Genomic DNA, 20449 nt, shown 5'->3' on the forward strand with positions numbered 1-20449 from the left:
CATTTTTTATAAAAAATATCTGCACAAAAACAGACAAACAACTGTTAAGTGAAATCACAAAATTGCTTGTATTCCACTCTGTAGAATATGTAGGGTGTTAGATTTATAAAGCTAATGGCGACAAAATGCAAATTACTAAAATGATTTTCCACGATTACACTAATTTTAACCAATGACATCTTCAGCAGAAATGACAGACTGTTTTCAAGGATTGAGAGTTTTGTGCCAATACACAAGTGTCTTGGCCCCTGAGTCACACGAAATTTTGCTGATTATTAATAAACACACACTAAATATTTTATGAAACCTTGTCAGCAATAATTCATTATGAACTAGACATTTTGCTTGATGCACTTATATCAGTGATATAGTAAAAAAAAAACTTCACAACAACCCCATCAAATTTATTTTTCTAAAAGTTATGGAGGGAGAGAGAGAGATGGAAGGAGGGCATATTATTCCACAAAGAGAATGACTTAAAAACTGAAATTAATTGTCTGACTATTCCAAGTCTATAAAACTAAATTACTAAATGGGAGGGGAGAGACAATGAGAATACTTAGCATAATTTCTATGTTTTGTATTAAAAAATAAAATGGATACAACTCAATAGAAAAGACAAGTGTTAGGCCCACTTATCCATTCACACAATTTCAAAATTGGAATCTAGATACAACTAGATCAAGGCACAACTGATTAAGACAGTAAATAACATTCCCCTCATTTCCATTTGCAAACTGATTTTGATTTCCATTTGCAAACTAAATTCCTTTTACCCTTAACACTTCTGGGAAAAGTAATAACATCTTCCTTCATGTTTATAGGAAACAACTGAAAAGCCCATGGTAACCGTGGATGAAGCACCGAGCTATTGGTCTCAGTCATTAGTTGAAATCGACCCCACCCCACCCCACGTGTGTACGGGGTGGGGGGGAACAAGAAATTTGCTTCCCAGTCACATGGTTCCACATTCAGCCCTACTGAGTGTCATCTTGGGCAAGTGCCCTGTCTTATAACCCTGGGCCAACCTTGTAGGTGGATTTGATAAACAGAATGTGTGTGTCTCTGTCTGTGTGTGTGTTTGTAACTGTTTCCTTGCCTTGACCCTGCATGATAGTTGCAATCAAGTGCCACCATCCTGCAAGTGGTATCCATCTTTAATCTTTCACAAAGACATGTCTGGCCTGGGAGGGGGTGGGGGTATTACCTTACTTGGAAACAGACGAAGGTCAGCAACAGGTAGGTATCCAGCCATAGAAAATTGACTCCAATGAATTACATTCAACGTGGGAGGAAGAGCAACCGAGGGTTTTTTGTTTTTGCAAAATCAGCCAATTTTCTCACAAATATGGAAAAATGAAATTCAAATACCAAAAGCTTAAGTGTAAATACGCTCTCTTTATATGAAGTACATTTTAAGCAGAACAACCAGCAGGTGGTTTGATTGTAAACCACAAGAGGGTACCATCATTTACAAGCAAAATCAATGGAGCTTCAAAATGTAAATCTGGATATATAAGTCATTATAAAAAAGGAAACTTAGGAATATTTAAGAAATTGAATGAATTAGTGAGACGAAGGCAAGTTAACCAAACCAGGAAATGTAACTATGAGAAAATACTTGTAAATAAATAATCACAACACAATCCAAGATTTTATATTATCAGGTCATTAAGAATGAAATGTCAGATTTTCTTAAGCCCCAAGTTTGACAGTCATTAATCTTTTATTCTGACAATTCTTTGTTTTACAACATTAAAGAGCTACATCATCATTTTTTGAAATGCAATTCATGGTGAGTTTTCTCTTGTAAATCAATTTTTGGGAACCTATGGATAGATAAAAAATTTGTGTTGTTTATGAATATGAGTTCCGTTGTGGGACCAAACTTCAATGAGGTGTTGGGTGAAGATGTTGCGAATGAGCGCACTGTATGTCGATGGTTCAAGAAGTTCCAGTCTGGTGACTTTATTCTTAAAAATCAGCCCCGTGGTAGCCCTGAGACGAAGGTGGATAATGATGAGGTGGAAACTGTAGTGGAAACGGATACATCTAAAACTATGCAGAGTTACTATGCAAGGTTTGATGTTTTGATTCCAACTGTGTTGGACCATCTGAAATAAACCGGCAGAGTAAAGAAGCTGGACAAGTAGGTACCACACAAACTGAATGAGTCTCAAATGACATGTTATCTTGAAACTTGCTGTTCTTTGCCGTCATGGCATAAAAGCAAACCATTTTTGCATTGTAATGTTATACATGATGAAAAATGGATTCCTTTCAACAATAGCAAGTGTTGTGCACAGCAGCTGGATAAAGACGAAGTGCCAAAACACAATCCAAAAAGAATATTCACCAAAAAAACAAAAAAGCTAACGGTGTCTGTTTGGTGGTCCAGTGCTGGTGTCGTCCACTACAGCTTCATGAGACCTGGTCAGTCAATTACAGTGGATGTATACATCAACCAGTTGGATGAAATGATGAGTGAACGCGCAATTAAACAACCAAGATTGGTCAATAGAGACAGGCCAATTCCCTTGCAAGACAATGCTTGACCACAAGTTGCACAAACTATGCTACTCAAGTTACAGGAATTGAACTTGGAATGTCATCCACCATATTCAGTAGACCTTGCACCAACTGACTCTCACATTTTCCAGGCATTAGACAACTTTTTGCAAAGGAAAAACTTCAAATCTGAAGATGATGCAAAAACAGCCTTTTTGTGGTTTTCATTGTCTCTTACTGTCAAGAATTCTTCACTGCCAGCAGAAATATGCTACCAATAAAATGACAAAATTATGCTGATAATTTAGGGACATACTTTGATTAACTGCATTGATTTTTGTTGAGATAAAGTAAAATAAACTTTCAGTTCAAAATCAGACATTGCATTCTTAATGACTTGATACAAAAATTCTTTTGTTCCAGAATAATGTGAGAGAGAGAGAGCAACAATTATAAAAGTTGTAAATACTTAAAATTTTATTTCTACTTTAATTACTTAACCCATTTCACTACCAATTGCCATAGAAACCAACCAGACTTCAACATTTTTACAAGATACTAAAAATCCTCAATCACTAAATTTATAACGGAAGAGAAGACATGTGAACACAAGAGACAAGAAGAATATTCATATCATGTTAGATTAGAAAATGTTTAATTTTCATTGCCATCTGTTTTTGTTTTGTTTTTAAAAAATAGGTAATTAATTAACTATTTAGGTTGCCCCACATGAAGTGGTTACTCTTTAAAATTTGTTTTCATGAATGCATGTCTGCTAAATTTTAAAGCATCAACTCTTGCTATGCATTTTTCTATATTATTTGCTGACATCAATTTTAGAAAATCTTAAATTCATTGCTGATTATATGAGGGTTTCAAAATTTTTGCCTTGCTTTTGCAGATGCTATCTGTAAAAGAAGTCTGGTTTTTGATTTTGTATGAACTTAAAACTCAGTAAAAATGCATCTCAACAACATGAACAAAATGGTTCTATACATTTCTTGAGCTGGAGACAAGCACTTGAATAACAAGCCCCATAGACTCCACCCACTGGTGGTCAATGATAATACAATGAAACAAGCTGTGAATGCTAATCCTAGGAATTACTGATTGAGCGCTTGCCAATAATTTAAAGGCTTCAAAACCATCTGTAGGATGTCATCTTGCAATGAGCAGTAAAGTGAAAAAACTGGACAAATTTGTTCCACAGGAATTAAGCACTGCAAACAAGATTGTTTGACAATCTGTTCCTTTCTTCTTGTACAAAACAACAGGGAACCATTTTCAAAAAGAATAATCACCTGTGATTAAAAATTTAAAACAAAATAAATCCTTAATGACAACAGTAAAAGCTCTATGCCATGGCTGGATCCTGAAGAGTTGCTTGGACATGTGTCAAAACTTTTTATATCACCAAAAGGTTATGGTCACTATTTGGTGATATCATTAAGGAAGCATCCATTATTTGTTTCCGCAATCCTACTAACTGCCAGCAAACAGAGGAAATGTATTCCAAATTCACCAGTAAACATCTGGCACAATCAGACAAGGGACTTTTGCATGGCAAGGCCAGACACCCCACATCACAAACCAGACCAAAGCGAACTTACAGTAATATTGGATTATCCTTATATTTACCAGACTTATAGCCAATAGGCTTTCATTTATTTTGCTCCCTTGGGAAAAAGTATGCAAACAATTAAGTAATGATAATATTTGAACAATTCATAGCTTCAAAAGACAATTTTTTTCAGAGAAGGAAATATAAAGTTTTCCAAGGTGACATTGAAGCAAATGAAACCTATTTTGATTAATAAATAATGATTGTAAATATTTTACTTATTCCTTTCATGTGGGACAGCCTAATACATGTAAATTATTAAAAGCTATTAAAGTACCCAGCCAACAACTAATATCAAATAAAGAAAAAGAAGAAAAAAAGTAGTGTGAATGGTGTGGAGCAGAATGCAGAGCTATGCCGAAACTTTAATAGATGAAACGGGGTTACTAAACTGAAATTTGTGTGTTTAATCAGGTAATTAAATTGATTTATTATTAGGTAGTGTCCCTATCTAAACATTCAAGACTCACTAAAACAGAAATTTAGAGGAAATTTAGAATAGTTACAGTTCAAGGCTAATGTAGACTTGAACTTGAACACCTTGGCCTCTTTGCACAAGCCTAGAAATAAGAAAAAGAAACGAAAAAAAGTGGCAGCAATTATTTGAATCTAATTGCAATAATATGGAAGTGCTTAATTGGAGACTTAATATAATCAAGCAGGTATCAAATCCTCAATTTTGAAAATTAGTTTTCTTTTGATACGTTTTGTTTTTGGTTTTTTTTTTTTTTTTACATATTCTGAAATGTGAACCTCAGATTTCTTTTATTCAACCAAAGAACTAAATTCATGGTAAACAAGAATTAGATTTTCTGGCAAACAAAACAGAAATTTTGATAGTTAAAAAAAATTGCATTTTTAATTGCCCATACCAGTACAAATAAAATTTAATATCTGAACCATTTTCTGATCCCACATTCAAAACAAACATGAAAATATGGAACAAGACCTAAAGAGCAAAACAAATTTGAAAAGCAATGTAATACCTCTACAAGCTTATATTAAGGTGTATAAAACTGAAGCCCATATGGTACAGCTGAGCATTCTCTCTAGGGACAATTTATATAATGAAACAAATTCAAGAAAAGCAAATGTTAAGCAAGGTAATTTACCTAATTTACAAAAATAAAAATAGTAAAATAAAAGATCTAAATAGAGTGTCATAAAAATCTCTCAAAATGTAAAACAAATTCCAGTCCCCCTCCAAATAAATAAAAACTGACATTCATATATTTCATATGAGATTCGAAGAGACAAGTGCAAAGTGCTAAAAGCTATGTAAGGCATTAAACTCACCTTCCTAAAATATCATTGAACCTAGGATCCAAATCAATTTGATATTTGTTTATGTATCCATAAAGGTCATCTGTTCCTAAAACCTTGGCAATGCGAACCAGCTGAAAAAGGTTTTTTTTAAATATATCTACATCAATGCAAATTACAACAATTTCATAAGAAACAAAAGTAAACATCACAAATTTCAATCCAGAGGCTTATAATACAACCATTATAATCCAACACTCTTCCAAATTAATCCAGTTGAAACCAATTTAAGCCTTTAGCACTCAGATTACTGTCAGAAGTAAGGCTTATTTGTTCACATTGTTTTAAATTAATCCTGCATTACACCATAACTTTAAGATTTCAATGATATTGTTTATTTTTAGAATGGCATTGTAGGGTAAGTGTGAGAAGTCAGGCCCAACTGATTTGAATACAAAACAGGAAGAATATTTGGGTTGGATATGGCCAATTTAAATGCTAAAGGGATAGATAAAATTGGCTTTCTGAAAGTATCATCCACAATTAAATACAGATATGCAAAACAGGAGGGACGTTCTTCTTCAATAGTTCAAATCTTTATGACACCTAGATTCCAAAACTGACAGAGAACCCATTATACATTGGCTCAGCTCTATTTCAAAAGCTATCATCATCATTGTTTAACATCCACTTTCCATGCTGGCATGGGTTGGATGACTTGACATGGAGCTGTCCAGACTCCAGCTGTCTGTTGAGGCATGGTTTCTATGGCTGGATGCCTTTCCTAATGCCAACCACTTTACAGAATGTGCTGGGTACTTTTTATGTGCCACTGGCATGAGTGCTCTTTAAGTGGCACCAGCACCTGAAAGGACAAGCTTGGAGGTGTGCAAGACAGAGATTTTACTTAGCTTGACATGTCTATATCAAGTACAGCAAATCACCACATCTCCTGGTTCTTTTATGCCAAAAGTTATGTCTGTGATATTTCTTCACCTGCATTTGTTATGCCATCTTCGTTCCCAGATTTCTCTGAAATCATCACTACAGTCCAACTCTTCAAAATCATTGGACTTAAACCTGTTTACAAGACTGGTTATTTATACAGGTCTTTTCCAACAATAAAAACACAACACACTCACATATAATTTGGACATTTTTATGTAATTAGTCAGTACTCATCGCTCCTTTCATGGCATCCAAAACTGTAATGGCTGATAACAACTGGATAATAGTAAAGCAAGAGAAGAACAGACAAGCAAAAGAACGGATGCTTCAGGTGATGAATGGTGAGAGGCTCGGAGCTGAAGCCATTCAAACACAAATGACAACAGGAGCCAAGAAGCAGCAGATGGATTCTTGTAGTTGGCTTTTTCCTACAATGTTATCATCTGTAGAAGTTTCACAACCAACCCTGACCATGGAATCCAACCAGGGGGGTCTCCCCCCCCTCTCTCTTAAAATATATTCGAGAAAAAAAGGTGGATCACATCAAAAAGATGCAGTTAGTACAAAATATCGGGCAACCATCTCTGACTTTTTTACTGGCTGTTTCAAAACCGTTTTACATTCTGAAATTCATGATTAATAGAAAGAGAAAAGGCACCCAAAATGTCAAAGTAGATAACATTGCCATTTTCCATCTTGACACTACATCTGGGCTTAAATACATCAAACAGGATTTCATACTCCAGGATCCTGTAATTTGTTACTATACACCAGAGAGAGACACTCAATGAATTCTGTTGTTTTTTTGGAAGTCAATAAAATTTATTGACAATATTGATACATTTATCCTGCATGTGAGAAAATGAGTTCTGCTCGTTAGTGAACAGAGGGAACATTTATGTCAACTTTACAGTCTGAATTCAAGTGTTTTGGAGAGAACCAAATGATAGAAACTTTAATTGTTGGACACAGTTTTTGTACATAGACAAAAGCAAAACTGGTAAGAGATGTTGATGATGTATCAGGAGAGAGCTTGTGGGTATCAGTGAAGGGTAGTGTTGTCTTATTGATGTAAAAGTAGATGTAGTTAGAAGTGACAGTAATGAGTCCACTGTCAGATGGTATGTCCAGACAACCCTTTTCTTACCAACACCCAATACTGAATGCTGTCATAAGAAAGTGCCTGAGACTTTTTGAGATTACCTATTGATATTTCAGTTAAATTTCCAACTGAAATCTTGTTATGCATTAACGATAAGACACAATTTGATAGCCAACACTTGCAAACACACTGTCAGGCATCTAAGACATGTATTCCATTTTATAACCTCTCCCACTACCACCACCACTTATAAGGGGCAGTGTTTTTTTTTTTTTTCTTTCTTTTTAATTAAATAAAATTCTATAAGCTACAGATTAACTAATAACAACTCTGAATGATTTTCAAATGTACCAAATGTGTAAATATTGAAAAGTTGTAGTGGAAGTGAGGATTTCTGGAAAAGGAGAAAAAGTATAAAAATCATAAAATATTTTTCTTCCAAAATTTAAAAAAAAACCAACAAAAAACACCTCAGGCCCAATCAGCCACCCTCATAACTTAATTACAATTGATTATGTACTTTCATTTATTCCAAGTGTTCCATATGATAAAGATGGAGATTAATTGATGTGCAAAAAGGGCTGGGAGCAATAAACTTGGAGAGGAGGCATAATATTAGCTAATAATTCTTTTTATAAGATGTTATTTAAAGCAAAATTCAAATGATTTTACATTTCTGAGTTTACCTGTAATTAACACTAATCAAAGTAGTTTTGAGAAAAACATTCTGTATTAGATTTAGATACGAATCTGTTGTGTTCAAAAATACTACCTTAATATATTTATGAAAAGGGCAGTTTTGTTTTTTTGTTTGTTTTTTTTTTTGTTTTTTACAAAACTAGTCTAAAAATATGATTTTTAGAATTTAACTGAAACACAGGGAAACATTTCAGTTAATCTGTTAACAAAAGAGTTAATCAGATGATTGTGTAAGCAATGGGGAGAGAGGAAGAAATAGGAAAGAAATGGAACTTTATAGCAATGTAGGTTTGACACAAAATCAGTGTGGCAAAAATTACTTTCTCTCTCCTAGTTTATTTATAGTGATACAAATTTAGAGATTAGTCACAGATAATAGATAGGAAATCTAACGCCGTACTACTACAAGATACAAGCAAATGTCTAGATTTTAAAAGGATTAAAAAACCTCTGTAAACAAACGAGCAAAAAAAAAAATCAAATTCACTGTTAATGAAAATCTACTGACCTGATCATAATTATCATGACCATGAAAGAACGGCTCTTTTCTGAATATCATACTGGCAAACATGCAACCTAAACTCCACATATCCAAAGAATAATCATACATCTGAAATGCAAGAAAAATTATAGAATTACTCAAGGTTGTGTCTTCTAAGTTTTAAATTCCATAAATACTTCTTTGAGATGTCTGAAACTTGGGATTTAAGGAGTCATTGCTGAATCTTTTGTAACATATCAGGGTTGTTAGAAAGACAAAGTTGATTTCTTTGGGAATTTGCCTATTAAGTTGTTTTTTTTGTTGTTTTTGTTTTAAATACAGAATTTTTAAATAACATCTCATATTTTAAATGGTTTAGTTTCCTCTTTAACACAGAAGCATCAAAAGAATTTCTCTCCTCCAAATTCTAAAATGTTTCTAATGAATCATTTCCAGATTATTTTCAGACCATAGGTGCTCTAAAAACACAGGTTCACAAGAAAAACATATGTTACAAATTGCTAAATCCAGTCTAAATGCATTGCTGGATGCACTAGTTGGTACCTGTTAGGCAATCATTTATATTAAATATGAACATATACACTTTATAGCTGTCGGTACAATGTTGAATACTTTGAACAGATAAAGCAATTGGTCTAAGTTCCTGCTTCTCATTACAGCAATCCAAATGAAAGCAGACTTTTACAAGACAGATAAACTTTTGTCTTTGTGATAAGACTACAAACTATACAGAGAGCAAACAGCAACGGAACTGGAATATGACAAGTCAGATGCTGAAGGGCTGGTGACATCATCCATGCTGAAGGGCTGGTGACATCATCCATACTGAAGGGCTGATGACATCATCCATACTGAAAACTCTAAATAACACTAAAATGCTTGTAAATAGTAAATGTTTATTTTCATTATGTATATATACACAGAACCGCAAAAGAAATGTGATTTTTTCAAATGTCAATTTTATATGGTAAATTCTGAAAATTGTAAATTGTGTAAAATGTAAGTGTAAATATTCCAAGACATGGTGGTTTATGGCTGAAACCTAAATTGTAGGTAACTTTTCAACTTTCCCTAAAACGAGACGCCATAATGCAGTGCATTGAATGCCGGCCATGGCAGTTGCGAACAATTGTCATGAAAACCAAAATGCATATGCATCTCGTGGAGGTTATGGGTATAAAAATCAACTTGAAGTGCGTTCCTGGCAAGCGTAATTTGGGCGCATCAGGTATGACCCGATTGTCAGCAGTGGACAGCAATGGGAACAAACTGTTGACTAATTGCAAGCAGGGCAGCATGCCCTGGTAGTTGTGAAAGCTTACTATGTTCATATCAGCACCATCTATCACGTGCAACAGCAACACTAAACCAACAGCACTGCAGACCATGCCAGCAGAGCCCCCCCCCCCCCCCCCCCCCCGTGATCACACCCAAGCAGGACTGCTTCACTTACCTGCAACACCTCCGTGATCACTTCAGACCAGCCAGCATTACAGCTCGTGAGACAATACGACATTCACTGGCCGCCGACAATCTTGTTGCTGTTGTCCTGCTTAAGGGCTTTTCCTCCCTCACTGCTCACCACCATCAAGCACGACAACAGTGGGCAGCAGAGCACCGACATTGGTGGCGTTAACAATGCAGGTCGATAGTCTAGTCTGGTGAGAGCTGGTACAGCGTTTCCACCTTGGATAACAGAGTGAGGATGAATGCTGCAACGCATGTATCATGGAGAGAGACGTGGGATGGCTAAAGCATCATGGTTTGGGGTGCTATAGGACTGAATCAGAGGAATGGGCCCCATGTGTTCCAAAATGTTGGTGCAGGCAGAGAGAATGGCATTACAGCACAGTACTACATTGACCAGATCCTAAGATCTCACATCGTGCCCTTCTTTGCACATCACCATAGCCGCATGTTCCAACAGAACAATGCTCCCTCCCACACGGTCAGGGTCACCATGCACTTCCTGCATCGGCACAGCATCAGAACCATCCATGTGGGATGAAATCCAGAGATGGCTGAACCAGGTGGTCCCAAGGCTTGACAACTCGTGTGAAACTGGAGGCAGGTTTCCTCAGGGTGTGGGTACAGGTGCCAATGGCTTTTGTGATGCATGCCATGCACCAACTGTGCATGACCATTTTGAACACCCAGGGAGAGCATACACAGTATTGAATATGTCACACCCTACAATCTTGATGTGCTGGATCCGCCCACGACCAGGACATATGACAACAATCTATACACTGTGGTCAATGTGCATCCAAGAAATTGACTTCATCAGATTTATCTCTGACATAATAAAATTAAAACATATTTCAGTCCCACACGTCCTGTGTTTCTTTTGCAGTTCAGCGTATATACAATTGGTACTTAGCCCATTATAAGTGTCCATTAGACAATTATACAGCACATACATTCTCCGTGTATTTAAAAGACTTTAAAGTTCCAGGTCAACCACCCCCTCCTTTTTTATATTGTTCTTTTAGAAATATTCCACTTATGAAAAATTTTGTGTCCAAATATCAAATTTATGTTCGGTTTGCAGCAGGGGTTTACAGTACTCTATTACCTCCCTTCCATCATCATGTTGAAGTGGATTTTTTTTTGGGGAGGGGGGGTCAGTAAAGAATCCCGAGAAGCATACAGTTGTCAATATAAAGTGTTTTCTCCAGATTTCACTTATGGCCCAAACACCAACTTTAATATTGGACATGCTGGCATTTCAATCCAGAAACCATTCCACCTGCTGGGACCCAGAATGGAAACGTCGATGCCTGGGATCTAAACCTAAAACACATTAGTGAAAGCTCATGAGGTTCCAATGTTTCTAAGAACAAAAGAAAATAGTTTTCAACATCAGTACCGCAAATACTCAACAACCACCCACGCAAGAAGTTCAGACTTCTGAAGTACTTTTTATTGAAAGCGTTTTTCAATTGGGACAATCTGGCTTAAACATGATACTTTCAACAATAAAGAACTTTTACAAGCTCCAATAGCTCTGGCAAATTTGCCAATCCCTCAAATAAATACATATATTAAAACAGAAGAAATATCTTGACTTTTACCTGATAATCCAATAGAAGTTCAGGACCTTTGAAATACCTAGATGCAACTCTTACATTGTATTCCATTCCAGGATGGTAGAACTCTGCCAAACCCCAATCAATAAGACGGAGCTGTAAATAAACATTGGTTTCCTAAAATCAAATATTTATGGATGCAATCTGCTACAACATTAAATATAGTAACATTACAATATTTTACGAATGCACTGGGAGATTTAAATGCTGAACTGTTATAAAATAAGTTAGGAATCTTATTAGTAAAGAATATTATTTAGTTATAGTCAACTAATACAAAAAAAAACCAGCAACAAGGCTTCTACTTAATACTAGTTGGTCAGATTAGGATGGGGGCCTAACAATTACTGCATCAGTAATTCATATTTAAATATCTAAAATTCAAAACTATCCAATCTCCAAACATACACTCACAAATTTTATTTATATTTGTGTTTATGCATATGTTTAGTTGAGAGGTTGAAAAGAGAGTGAGGAGCGGCTAGCATGGTGGTGGTGGTGGTTGGGGGGGGGGGGGGGCAAATGAAGTCAGTTATAAGATTAAAGAGAAAAGACAACCACACAGTTTTAAGCACCTAATCTTAGCAGTGAACAAAATACAGAATCTGAAAGAAGATCTTTCCCCCACTTTTATTTCAAAAAGGTGTTACAATGTTTATAACAAACACAAGGTCACATGATATGGGATCCTACAGAAGACATCCATTAGGGATTCTATTTATTCTAAATGGCTATTGTTTTGGTCTGTAACAACATGGCTTTAAAGTGATAATAGCAAAGTATAAATAGTTTTGCAGGAGGAGCTGTGTTTTGTCTTGCTTTTAATGGCAGCAGTCAAAAAACTTCTCATGTGAAAACTTAGAAAATATTCAGTGATTTAGAATAACAGATTAAAAGCACAAATGTTGAAGTAAAAATGTTAACAGACACAGTCCAATCAGCACAAATGCTCAATATCAAGAAGACAAAAAAAATGCCAAAAATAACAAACGGACTAAGTTCAGAGGAAAAATCACCAACGTCTGTCATTTAGATTGACCAAATAGCCAGAGTGAGTGAAGAAGGAGACAATGTTTTCTATTTTAATGGACTGGAAATGCTCAGCACTAAGCTTTCAGGACCTTATTGACAAAGTAGCGAGTTGTATTTATAAAAAAAAAAAAAGACATTCCATGAATGTGAACCAAGCTCTGTCTCCTACTATTGTGAAATAATAAGAGTTTGTCTTTTAGGTTGGGTCCCCACTTTTTTCCTCCCTGTTTTGTTTGCAAATAAGCTTTAATATTGCTGTCTTTGTATTTGTATGGGTCAGTGATATTTGTAGCATCATAAACTCACCACATCTCTATCTTGCATTACCACTCTAAAGTGCGTAACTTCAGGCTTTCAACTAACTTGTGCTCCACTTTTCGTAAAAAAGTTAACCTTAAATATTCTGATTCATGTTCTTCGACATATCCATTATTCCTTACACATGCTTCATAAATTACCTTTCACGTGGCCAAACTTATTTACAGCCTACCCCTACATCACTCTAGCTGTTGTTTTCACATTGCAAACACCCTCAGCACTAATCAATTCACTAAACTAACGAACACCTGGAGGGCCTTTCAAGGGTGTTCCCAAATTTCTACAATCTCTCTCTGCATTCAAAATGATTTTGCCTAAGGACTCGAATGAGAACAATTCCATTACCACATTTATACAACAAAACCAAATAAATCAAATTTGAATTATGCAAGAGAAGCAGCTCCAGAGTTGAATTTGTGTTTATAAAACATCCCTAACCCTTTTGTTACTGTTGAAGATACACCACATTTATTTCAATTATAGACATATTGTGTTAAAGGACACAATATACATCAGAGCTAAGCAATACAAAAATCACTCCAAAAGCAACGGCAATGTACCCCCCCCCCCCATCGCTGTGGCTTGTCAATGTCATGTATCATTGAAAACCCAGAAGCTTTTTTTTTAAAGGAAAAATTCCCTTTTATAGGCATTTCCTTGACAGAAAACGATTCCATGTGCAATGCAGCTCAGACTTAAAACTGTAGACATCATCATCATCGTTTAGCGTTCTTTTTCCATGCTAGCATGGGTTGGACGGTTCAACTGGGGTCTGTGAAGCCAGAAGGCTTCATCAGGCCTAGTCAGATCTGGCAGTGTTTCTACGGCTGGATGCCCTTCCTAACGCCAACCACTCCGCGAGTGTAGTGGGTGCTTTTTACGTGCCACCCGCACAGGTGCCAGACAGAGCTGGCAAACGGCCACGAACAGATGGTGCTTTTTATGTGCCACCTGCACGGGGGCCAGGCGAGGCTGGCAACGGATACGACGGATGGTGCTTTTTACGTGCCACCAGCACGAGGCCAGTCGGGGCGGCGCTGGCAACGGTCACGAACGGATGGTTCTCTTACATGCGTCCGGCACTGGTAACACATCTGCAATTTCCATTGATCGATTTCGATTCTGATCCTCACTTGCCTCAACAGGTCTTCACAAGTAGAGTTTTGTGTCCCAAGAAGGGAAGGTATGCATACGTAGGCTGGCTCCATCCCATGTAGAAGGCCACGGGTTATGGACTCACTTGTCCTGCCGGGTCTTCTCATGCACAGCACACTTCCAGAGGTCTCGGTCTCTAGTCATTTCCTCAGTGAGACCTAAAGTTCGAAGGTCGTGCTTCACCACCTCGTACCAGGTTTTCCTGGGTCTGCCTCTTCCGCAGGTTCCCTCAACCACTAGGGTGTGGCACTTTTTCACACAACTATCTTCATCCATTCTCGCCACATGACCATACCAGCACAAACGTCTCTCTTGCACACCACAACTGATGCTTCTTAGGTCCAGCTTTTCTCTCAAGGTACTTACACTCTGCCGAGTATGAGTACTGACATTACACATCCATCGGAGCATACTGGCTTCATTTCTTGCAAGCTTACGCATATCCTCAGCAGTCACCGCCCATGTTTCACTGCCATGTAGCATGGCTGTTTGTACACATGCATCATACAGTCTGCCTTTTACTCTGAGCGAGAGGTCTTTTGTCACCAGCAGAGATAAGAGCTCTCTGAACTTTGCCCAAGCTATTCTTACTCTAGCAGTTACACTTTCAGCACACCCGCCCCCGCTGCTGACTTGGTCACCTAGGTAACGGAAACTATCAACTATTTCTAGTTTTTCTCCCTGGAAAGTGACGGAAGTTGGTCTCAGAGCATCTTCAGTCTTTATTGAACCAGAGCATCTGCTACATACAAAAACTATCTTCCTAGTTAGCCTTCCTTTGACATTGCTGCACCTCTTATGTGTCCATAGCTTACACTTGGTGCATCTTATAGAGTTTCTACCTACACCTTTTCTACAGATCGAGCAGGGCCATCTACCTGAAGGCGTTTGTGATTTGTCTACCTTCCTACTGATTACGACTTTGGTTTTAGCTAGGTTGACTCTAAGGCCCTTCAATTCTAATCCTTGTTTCCACACCTGAAAATTCTCCTCCAGTTCTGATAGTGACTCAGCAATTAGAGCAAGGTCATCAGCATAGAGGAGCTCCCAGGGGCATCCTGTCTTGAATTCCTCCGTTATTGCCTGGAGGACTATGATAAATAGGAGGGGGCTGAGGACTGAACCTTGGTGGATCCCTACCTCTACCCGGAATTCTTCACTGTACTCGTTGCCAACCCTCACCCTACTAGCAGCGTCCCTATACATGGCCCGCACAGCTCTCACTAACCATTCATCTATCCCTAGTTTCCTCATTGACCACCAGATAAGGGATCGGGGGACCCTGTCGAAGGCTTTCTCCATGCCAACAAAAGCCAGGTACAGGGACTTATCTTTGGCTAGGTATTTCTCCTGCAGCTGCCTTACCAGGAATATAGCATCAGTGGTACTTTTCCCTGGCACAAACCCAAACTGCATCTCATCTAAACTAACTCTCTCTCTAATTAGTTGGGCTATGACCCTCTCCGTAACCTTCATCACCTGATCCAACAGCTTGATACCTCTGTAGTTATTTGTATCTAGGGCGTCACCTTTACCTTTGTAGCAGTTGACTATTATGCTGCTACACCAGTCATTGGGTATGGCTCCTTTGTGTATCACCTGATTAACTATACGGGTGACTAGGCTATAGCCGACACTACCAGACATTTTGAGCATCTCTGCAGTGATTCCTGATGGGCCTGGGGCTTTCCCTGTCTTCATGCTTCTAATTGCCTTAACTACCAAGGAACTGTCAACTCGGATAGCTGGTCCCTCTGTTGGGTCAACATTCAGCAGACTCTCTTTATCCCATTCATTTTCTTTATTCAGCAACCTTTCATAGTGGCGTCTCCAAACCTCTCTCTTTGCATCCTCATTTAGTGCAAGTGAACCATCTTCCATGCGAACACACTTCTCTCCTACCACATCACGATTCTCTCTCACACATTGTTTTGCAACGCGAAACACCTCCAGTCTTTGGTCCTCACGACGCAGAACATTGGCAAATTTTTTCTTATTTGCTTCCCCTCTGGCTAAATAAACCTGTCTCCTAGCTTCTCTTTTGGCAGTCTGATACAATTCCCTGCTACCCCCATTTTTCCAGACCTTCCAAGCCAGTCTCTTTTCTCTAATAGCCCTGTCTACAATATTGTTCCACCACCACGTTATTCTAGGTCGAGAGGGGACTTTGCACCAGCCACAGACGTTGGGCATTTTTTCCTTTCTACACAAATCTTCCACTGGTTTTGCTCTAATCAAACAATAGCTTTTCATTTTGAAATATTAGACTTATCCTTTCTACACCAATGAAGGTCCCATCTTGAGATTATATTTAATGTACAAAGAAGACAAAAACAAGTTGAAAAAATTTGTATAAGACTAACCTTTCTGTTTTCATGGTCAATCATAACATTATGGGGTTTAACATCTCTATGCATAATCCCCATACTGTGGCAATAATCTAGAGCCTGTTAAAAGACAAGAAATTAACTTAAACACTAATCACTAAATATTAAATAATAAAAATTAAACACTATAGAAACAAAAATATTGTGATGTTGCTAAAATATTTCAAACAAATAAACATACCTTTAATAGTTCAAACATATAGAACCGGATGTCATAATCTGTGAAAGTTTGATATAATATCTGAAAAAGTAATTTAAAAATAGTTATGTGGTTTAAAAATCAGTATAAATAGATCTTAGAAAAAAAACCCAGTTATTTAAAGTATTTATAGAAAAAAGCTAACATCAAAGCATGAATGTAGAAAGAGCAGGTTTAAATGGTTGGCTATTTTCAAGATTGTTTTAATTAGAAAAACTCAGAAAACTTCATAACACAAAATTCTATCTTTATTGTACACAGCTTTCAATAACCTATTAAACAGTTAAATTGAAACCAACTTTTAACTCCAGCATAACAAGAATTGGCAAACTCCATGTTAATGTCCAGTTAAAATAAAATATGTTGGTAATCTGTGTAATAGTTTGTCAGTGCAGAATTAGGCTATTTACAAATAGTGCTATCTTAGGTGATGTTTTGGGTATTTTTACCTCAATTTTCCAACTATGAAAATGCTTAGAATATCTGATGATGTAGGACATGGCCTGGTCACCCTGACATAAGTCAGGTTGTACAGGAAGGTGTTGTATCTAATGATTAGTATGCCAGTATTATCATCAGTTGTTACAAGGATAAAGGAGATGCCTTAGAGAGGTTATTACAGGAGTATCAAATAGCTGGACCATATTACAGAAGTTGTAATTAGGAAGAGAACTAGCCTAGTCGAGAGACAGTTTGGTTTGTGCCAGGGAGAAATACTACAGATGCCCTCTTCCTAGCAAGGGAACTGCAGGAATATTTATAAAAGTAATCCACTGTTCTTCATATTTGTTGACCTATAAGCTATGTGATCTAATGGTCACTGAAGAAGCCAGAAGACAACAAATAGCATATGAGAGCCATCAAACCATGTATGTATAGAAGAGTTTAAAACCAGGTGTCCATAAGAACTCTTATATGCTGATGAACTTGTTCTTATAGTAGAATTTAGTAAAGAATTCCAGATGTAGTCTCAAATCAAAGGGCATCAAGTTAACTTAGCAAGAATTCCATACTCAGTGCCAAACTATGGACATACAAAAGGTGCAGTGGAATCACAGGCAGGTTGACACAGAAAGTAGACTTTGTATGCCTATGCACAAGAGCAATAAATGCTAGTAGCGTACAGGAAATGGATTGTCTCTAATCCTCAGGAGGATCCGTAGAGGTAGCAGATAGCTCCTGCTGTCTAATTGACCTAATAAGCAGTGGAGCAGGATGTTCCGAAAGAATAGTAAGAAGAAACTGGGGGAAGTTTAGAGAGCGGTTATCACTGTTGGTTTATCCCATGGAGTGAATGATACTTGAATACAAACAACAAATGCTACATGGCTCTTGAATGCAAAGGGCTTGTGATGACTAGAAAGACAAGAAGCAAGTATGCATCACTTGATATACAGTGCCAGTGTACATGAAGACGGCAGTACAAATAGGGTGTGAGGGGGGAAAAAAGAGCCCATATTGCATTGGTATGGACACGTGGTGCATGTGCATTAGGGCATGCTGTGTAAAGAAATGCCAATCAATGTAGATTGAGCCTGTGGAAGGGGGAGATTTAGGAAGGATGTTCACCAGCTTTCACTCTCTCCCCATACTCTTACAAACCTTGCCCCACCCCCGCCACCCACTCTCTCTTCTATTCACCTTGTATTTTGAGTGTACACTGACGTTTCATCACCATCATCTTTATCTCTCTTTCTACCTCTATCTGATTACTCTCACCCTTATAAAGTACAAGCTAGTCCTGTATCTCCTCTAAAGCAAGAAACCCATTCCTGCCCCTCAATCAATACCTAGCGTAACATGAACCCCGTCTCCAATATATACCCATTCAGTAGAAGAGACTTTTTAGTTTTATGAGTTACACGGTGAACTCATTAGTGTTGGTGCCACAGAAAAAACACCGAGTACAGCATTAAGTGGTTGGCATCACCATTTGGTGCTCAGAGTATTCCTCCAACTTCTTGGCTCCTGTTGACCAGTCAAACCCATGCTGGCAGGGGAGGACTGGGGTGTAGGGGAAAGGCACCACAACAGAACATACCTGGTATAGTTTGTTCATGACACAAAGGCATAAATTGTTTGCAAATGACAAAGATATGGCAAATTTGAAAAGATTCTGATAAAGATCAACAAGAATTCAATCAAATGTGGGACATGAATGTCAAGTGAAGATGAAAGATTCCTAAGTGGAAAATTATATGGGGGTGGAGGGCCTTGATCAGCTGGTGGTGATACAATATTATTTGATTACCAATTCCAGATAACATTCCTGATCATTTGGTGCTTCTTTTTACTAGTTTTCAGTCATTTTTAAAGACAAGTGTGGAACTCAAGTACAAACACTAATTGTCTCTCCAACACTCAGGGCTGGTAAAGCTAAGCAAAATTATATAACAGTATTACAAATGTGATTTCAAATAAATCAGATTGCCCTATGATATCAGGTTCTATTTTATTGGTTTCAGTTACTGGACTGTGGCCAAGCTGGGATACCACAATCAACCGTTCAGTCAATCATTAGTTACTTTTGAATAAAGTATTCATTTTATCAGTTTCTGTCAAAACAAGTTAGAGGACAAAGATAAGTCACCATATTTGTATTTTTTTAACAGGTTTTATATATATATACACATATACATAGGGGGAGAGAGAGAGAGAGAGTTAGAAAATAGTGATATAATGGATACAAATTCATTTATTAACATTCACCAACAATTGTTTCATTTCACAAACAAAATTGAAATTACAAAACATGTATAAATATATAATTTTGCATTTTAAATACCTTGTGCCGATGGCACGTAAAAAGCACCATCCGTCCGTAGCCGTTTGCCAGCTCCGGGTGGCACGTAAAAAGCACCCACTACACTCACGGAGTGGTTGGCGTTAGGAAGGGCATCCAGCCATAGAAACACTGCCAGATCAGACTGGGCCTGGTGCAGCCTTCTGGCTTCACAGACCCCAGTTCAACCGTCCAACCCATGCTAGCATGGAAAGCGGACGCTAAATGATGATGATGATGATGTATGGAAAATTACTGTACAAAGGGTGTATCTTGGATAGAAATATCCCTATAAAAGTTTAAATATCCTCACTGTGATTGATATATATATATACATATATATATGAGAGCCTATGAGAATTAATACAGTTTTTGAAATGTACAAGTGATTTTTTTTTTTTTTTAATGTTATAAAATCTATTATGAGGAGTTGGCAACCTTTTGGGGGAAGAAGTTTCGTTACCCACACAACCACCTGGTGCACATTTCCACCAAGCCAGTTTCATTCATAACTTATTGGATCAATATGATGCTCAAAGTGTCATGCAGTGGAATCAAAGTGACAGCTGTGAGGACTTCACCACACAGCTAGTCAATAAAATCAAAATTTGAAGAATTCTAAATTATCACATTTTTAAGTTGATAAGATAAAAAACACAAACTAACAGGATTTACAGAAACCAAAGACATCAAAATATTCTATAAATTGGATTTACCTTGAAGTCTGTGTTGTTCACATGTTCAAATACAAGAGCTGGTATTCTGGACTATAAATAGAAAATAACAACATGGGGTCTATAAGGAAGCGGTTAAAAACAGGAAATTCTTTTCTAGGAATATGATT

The 20449-nt window shown here is 37.3% G+C and overlaps 1 protein-coding gene across 4 annotated transcripts in view; it reads right to left on the reverse strand.

Annotated features, from left to right (window-relative positions):
- Nucleotides 1-20449, reverse strand: part of LOC115220694 (casein kinase II subunit alpha) — a 106548-nt gene that overhangs the window by 10360 nt on the left and 75739 nt on the right. Inside the window, exons 4-10 of one of the 4 annotated variants that reach the window (XM_029790825.2) lie at nt 20322-20372; nt 16806-16865; nt 16601-16684; nt 11718-11849; nt 8650-8751; nt 5426-5526; nt 4636-4689 (exon numbers count right to left, since the gene is read on the reverse strand). In XM_029790825.2, coding sequence (XP_029646685.1) covers nt 4636-4689; nt 5426-5526; nt 8650-8751; nt 11718-11849; nt 16601-16684; nt 16806-16865; nt 20322-20372 — 584 coding nt within the window. The remainder of the gene's footprint in view (nt 1-4635; nt 4690-5425; nt 5527-8649; nt 8752-11717; nt 11850-16600; nt 16685-16805; nt 16866-20321; nt 20373-20449) is intronic. The other 3 variants (XM_029790826.2, XM_029790827.2, XM_029790828.2) reach the window with 3 other exon arrangements.

The sequence above is a fragment of the Octopus sinensis genome, linkage group LG17, assembly GCF_006345805.1.
Source record: "Octopus sinensis linkage group LG17, ASM634580v1, whole genome shotgun sequence".
In the NCBI taxonomy this organism is placed as follows: domain Eukaryota; kingdom Metazoa; phylum Mollusca; class Cephalopoda; order Octopoda; family Octopodidae; genus Octopus; species Octopus sinensis.